General features: G+C 39.3%; 2 protein-coding genes across 2 annotated transcripts; one reads left to right on the top strand and one right to left on the bottom strand.

Annotated features, from left to right (window-relative positions):
- Nucleotides 1–432: 432 nt before the first annotated feature.
- On the top strand, nt 433–1,237 carry LOC114740830 (casparian strip membrane protein 1-like). The gene is made up of 3 exons (XM_028929076.1): nt 433–680; nt 763–886; nt 1,019–1,237. Exons 1-3 carry the CDS (start codon nt 433–435, stop codon nt 1,235–1,237), a joined length of 591 nt encoding a protein of 196 aa, XP_028784909.1.
- Nucleotides 1,238–2,403: 1,166 nt separating this feature from the next.
- LOC114740829 (F-box protein At2g27310-like) lies at nt 2,404–3,570 on the bottom strand. The gene is made up of 2 exons (XM_028929075.1): nt 3,110–3,570; nt 2,404–3,007 (listed from the first exon to the last, which is right to left on the bottom strand). The coding sequence occupies exons 1-2, from the start codon at nt 3,568–3,570 to the stop codon at nt 2,404–2,406; spliced, it is 1,065 nt and encodes a 354-aa protein (XP_028784908.1).
- Between the last annotated feature and the right edge of the window lie 1,144 nt (nt 3,571–4,714).

Raw genomic sequence — 4,714 nt, 5'->3', positions numbered from 1 at the left:
GTTTCGTCCCTTTTTCATTATTAAAATAAAAAGTCAACATTTATGGTACTATAAAGAAACAATAACAAACACCATTAGTCTTGCAATGCAACTAATCATCACGGCTTAAATCCATGCAAATTTGACCCAATCTTTCCAAAATTCAATATTTTGCATGGCTAACGTATCCTTTTCGATTTTAAGTATAGAAACCCAGGAAAAGAAAGATGAGTAAGTACACTTTTCTACTTGCCTTGCCATATACACGAAAGTATGAATTGGTTTCGTGTAACAACTCCTCTTTGGCCCTTTGACCATAGACTTGTCATTTGTACACAGCCGTTTCCCCTATATAAGCTTTACCCAAGAATCAAGCCACTTGCATCGCAACCTTTGGCTCTCTCACCCATTAATTCGCAGTCCTCACGTGAATATTATCTTTCAAAGCCAAAAATGTCGACCAAAATTGACGTGCCAGAGTCAAGCAATGCTGACACCAGAGAGAAAGCACCTCTGCTTCCAGCACCAAGGCAAGCAGGATGGAGAAGAGGGATGGCTATAATGGACTTCATCCTCAGACTTGGTGCCGTCGCAGCTGCCCTCGGAGCCGCCGCCGCCATGGGGGCCAGCGATCAAACTCTACCTTTCTTCACACAGTTCTTTCGCTTTGAAGCCAGCTACGACGATTTCACCACTTTCCGGTATGTGATCATCAGCCTCTTTAAATCCTCTAATCATCCTGAGATGTTTCCAGAGACTTAACTGGTTGTTGCGAAAATGCAGGTTTTTTGTTATTGCAATGGCTTCTGTGGCCGGATACCTGGTCCTCTCTCTTCCTTTCTCCGTAGTAACCATAGTGCGCCCTCAAGCAGTCGGAGCAAGGCTTCTCCTCATAATCCTAGACATCGTAATGAAGCTCTTCAAAATCATAATATATCACTAGTTTAGCATAACTTTACCACTTGTCTAGTTCTTTGCATTATTATATTAAGTTGATAGATTTAGTATACATGTTGTGTTCATGTTAAATTCACTGTAGGTGTTTCTAACTCTGGCGGTTTCAAGTGGTGCGGCGGCGGCGGCGATAGTTTACTTGGCTCACAATGGGAATCCGGAAACGAATTGGCTTGCCGTCTGTGGTCAGTTTACTGATTTCTGTCAGGCAACAAGTGGAGCAGTGGTTTCATCCTTCGTTGCTGTGCTTCTTTTGGACTTCTTGATCATCATGTCCGCTTTTACCTTCTCAAAGAAGCACTAGATTGCCCCATTATAAGCTCGTCCTGTCCTGGGGCTTAGCTTAACTCATCGGTGCCTTAATTAATTCTTCTTGGAAGTTTTCTTTTTTCCTTTTTTTCCCCCGCTCAATTGTGCATCCCAAGTCTGATCTCGTTTAAGTCCTGCAAGCTTCCTTCTGTTAGCACGATTACTTGTATTGATTTGGCAATGGAATTCATTCTGAATTCACATAATTATGCAAGGTTTTCTTTAATCGATTTTGTTTCCTTCTCGGCCCTCGATCGCGAGGGAGTTACATGGGTGACGCGCTAAAAGTATTACCCGAACAGCTTCATATCAGTCATAAAGGTGTTGTTTGACTGTGGGTCCACAGTCTACTTATAATAATTAAAGGGAGAAAAAGGCAAAGAAATTAAAAACAAAATGGAGAATATTACTCTAATTTAACGTCGACTCAACCCTGGGTTAAGGAATATGTCACGTGCTTAATAGGTTTGTGATAGTTACCCCATAATTTATCAGTCGATCCACCTCTAATTTAATATATTTATTTTCATTGTGTAAGGTATTAAAGATGTTAGCTGCGCAAGTTGTGAATAAAATTGCAATTGCTCTTTTTTCATTTTCTTGCTCACCTAAATTTAAAATCAACCTTTTCTTTTACTCCTTCTCAATACTAGTAACTCATTTAAAACGTTAGCCACAAGTAGTCAAATTTTGATGCATGGCGTGGACCTAGTAAGTACTCTAAAGAATTATGGTTTTTTTTTTACTAACTCGAGGTATTTTTCTTTAGGAAATGGCCCCAAACTTTTCGTAAATTTTGGTAGAAAATAAAAGCCAAGTTCAATTGCGTTTTGTTTGAACTAGAAATCACCCATTCTTAACTTATTTTCAAAATCGGACCAAACATTTAATCACAAATATTAAAAGAAAAATTTAATCGGAAATATTCAAAATTTAACCAGAATATAATCGAAGAGAGAATGAAAACATATAAAAATATGATCATTACTAATAACTTTTTTTGCCGAATGCTAATAACTAGGAAATTTAAAATATTCATAAACGAATAAATTAATATTTTTATTAAATTACTTTAATTAGTGCCAGTTTCAACTTTCAACGTTGAGTTAATTGGTGTGATACTCAGACGCATATGGATTGGTTTACTGAGAAGCTCAATTTTCAGCATCTCGCCCTGCCCGCACCAAACACATATAAAAGTCCCGCACAACACAGCATAGCGAGGCTCACGCGCACCATATCTAACGTTCCTCCACCCCCACTCACGTTCTCTCGATTTTCCCTCATGCGTCTCTCCCTCGCTTGTTTCTTACTCTCTCTTTTACCCTCCAACACTGTCTGTAAAATTACCAAACCCTCCCCCCCATTAAATTTGACCATCCCTCCGATGTCCTCCACCTCCAAACTCACCCCGCTCACCTGCATTTCCCCACCCTCCCCCTCCACGCCCGTCACCCACACTCTGCAGGATATGGCCCTTGTCCACGGTCTTTTTTCGCTCATCATATCCGATATGAACATGAACGTTACGGACCGCCTCGCCGAATATGCCCATATTGCCATTGGGCTCAAAACGTTCATGGCTCGCCCTCCATTAGCGTCTATCACTATCCAGCTCATCCTCAGCTCCCGCTCCAGTTGTCGAGAGGCTTCGTCATCCTCCGGATATCTTATCTGTGTCTGAACCACGTCTTTTGGTTCAAGTATGTCCACCCGGAAGGGCGAGCGCCTGAACGAATCGGAGACTGTTTCGGTCTCCACCACTCTCGAAAGTAAGGGCTTGTTTGGATTGACTTATAAGTAGCTTTTCAAACGTGATTTACGGAATACGAGGTAAGTATATGAGGAGAGTTTTGTCTCGGCTTACGTGAACTTGCTTAAAAGCCCGTTTTGAACGGAGCTCCAAACAAGCCCTAAGAGTTGTCGGCGGTGATAAAGGTCAACGGCGGAGATCAGTTGTGGCGTGCGGTCGAGATTTATGTGCGAGTTTCTAGGAATGGTGGTGAGTGGGCGGGGAATAGTAGAACAATCAGAGAAGAAAGAGCGGAAGCCGTGGGGGAAGCTACGGATGACGTGGCGGATGCGTGGAGATCTGGTGGCAGGCCACATAGAGTGACAGAGGTTGGCCCAGAGATCTTCTTCGGAGGCGAGGGCGCAGGGTTGGGAGCATGTGGTGGCAGCCGCTGCAAGAGCGGAGCCGTCCAGGCGAGTCAGGACGTGAGTTTGAATTATGTCCGGATGTAAGGTTAAGATGGAGGCAGCGGCACCTCCGTCGATGGCGGTTTCTGCCGCGCTTTCGGGATTGGGAATCGTCCCTGCACCAGCCATGCATATGACAGTCGATTCCAGGACTGTTGTGTTTCTTGTTCATTAGCTGGTTTTTATATAAAATAATAATTAACATTAACAATAAATGAATTACCAGATACTAGTAATAAAGTGCGGAAAGATCTCAATAGGCTGAAGCACGTCTTGCGGCTTCGATTTCGGGGGATTATGTTTTTGGGTGATATGCACTTAAAAATCTCTCACGGTGGGGGGCAACGGGTATTCGAACGAGTCAAACAAATAACTAACTCCCGAAGACTCTCCCATGCACGTGGTGACAGGTGGCAACTTTAGCATTTTGATAATTACTTGCTCCCTTCCTCTGCTTTTACATTAAAAACATTTAACCAATTTACGGAATCTTAGTTAAAATTAGTTAAAAATAATAAATATATAAAAAGTATAAGCTGTTTTTTAAAAATATCCTTATTTATGGGGTGAGAGAGTATGTGGAAGAAGATATGAGGATTATTGAACTAAAGAAAAAGACATTTTGAGAATAACATAATAAATATAATAAGTGTTAAAATAAGTAATTAATAGGACAAAATAAGAAAGTGATAAAAAAATTTTGAGATATCTTTCAAATATTTCTTATAAACAGTGGATAGAGATGATCGTTATTTGTATAAAAAGGGATGGGATCAATATTTATTTTTCAACAAGTCAAATTGTGGGGGAGATTTTGGGAAGGAAATGAATCTTCAACCAACTTAGCACGTTTGAAAACTTCACTTACGTACTTATTTTGTACTTCCTCCAGTTCAAAATATAAGCTAAATATTATCCATTACCTTTATTATGAAACTAACTAAAATCAATTTAAAACAATAAATGTATAAAGCATATATTTATTTTTCCTAATATACCCTTATTAATGAAAAGAATAAGTAAAAGATATAATAAATGAATTAAAAAGAGAAGAGAATATATGGGGGTAAAATTAAAAAAACTTATTAAATGCTTGAACAAAAGTGAATGTTATCTTATAAAAAAAAAAACCCTTTAAGAAAGTTTAGTTTATATTTTGAGCCAAAAAGAGTATTTCACAAATTATGATTAAAAAATCATTTATAACTTTATCAAATGAGCAACTATAATTTTAGATAATCATAAATTTTATAAATGAAATTTGATAGAAGTG

This window comes from Neltuma alba, unplaced genomic scaffold, assembly GCF_004799145.2.
Source record: "Neltuma alba isolate B1F8T4 unplaced genomic scaffold, ASM479914v2 tig00003187_pilon, whole genome shotgun sequence".
NCBI classification, from domain to species: domain Eukaryota; kingdom Viridiplantae; phylum Streptophyta; class Magnoliopsida; order Fabales; family Fabaceae; genus Neltuma; species Neltuma alba.
This window is presented reverse-complemented; position numbering and strand designations above follow the sequence as displayed.

Bases quoted from the DNA above. Each gene is read 5' to 3' on its own strand.
- LOC114740830 (XM_028929076.1), top strand. From the start codon at position 433: ATGTCGACCAAAATTGACGTGCCAGAGTCAAGCAATGCTGACACCAGA. The intron at 681-762 runs GTATGTGATCAT...GCGAAAATGCAG, and splicing joins GACGATTTCACCACTTTCCG to GTTTTTTGTTATTGCAATGG. The intron at 887-1,018 runs GTAATGAAGCTC...AATTCACTGTAG, and splicing joins TCCTCATAATCCTAGACATC to GTGTTTCTAACTCTGGCGGT.
- LOC114740829 (XM_028929075.1), bottom strand. From the start codon at position 3,570: ATGGCTGGTGCAGGGACGATTCCCAATCCCGAAAGCGCGGCAGAAACC. The intron at 3,008-3,109 runs GTAAGCCGAGAC...CTTACTTTCGAG, and splicing joins GGGCTTTTAAGCAAGTTCAC to AGTGGTGGAGACCGAAACAG.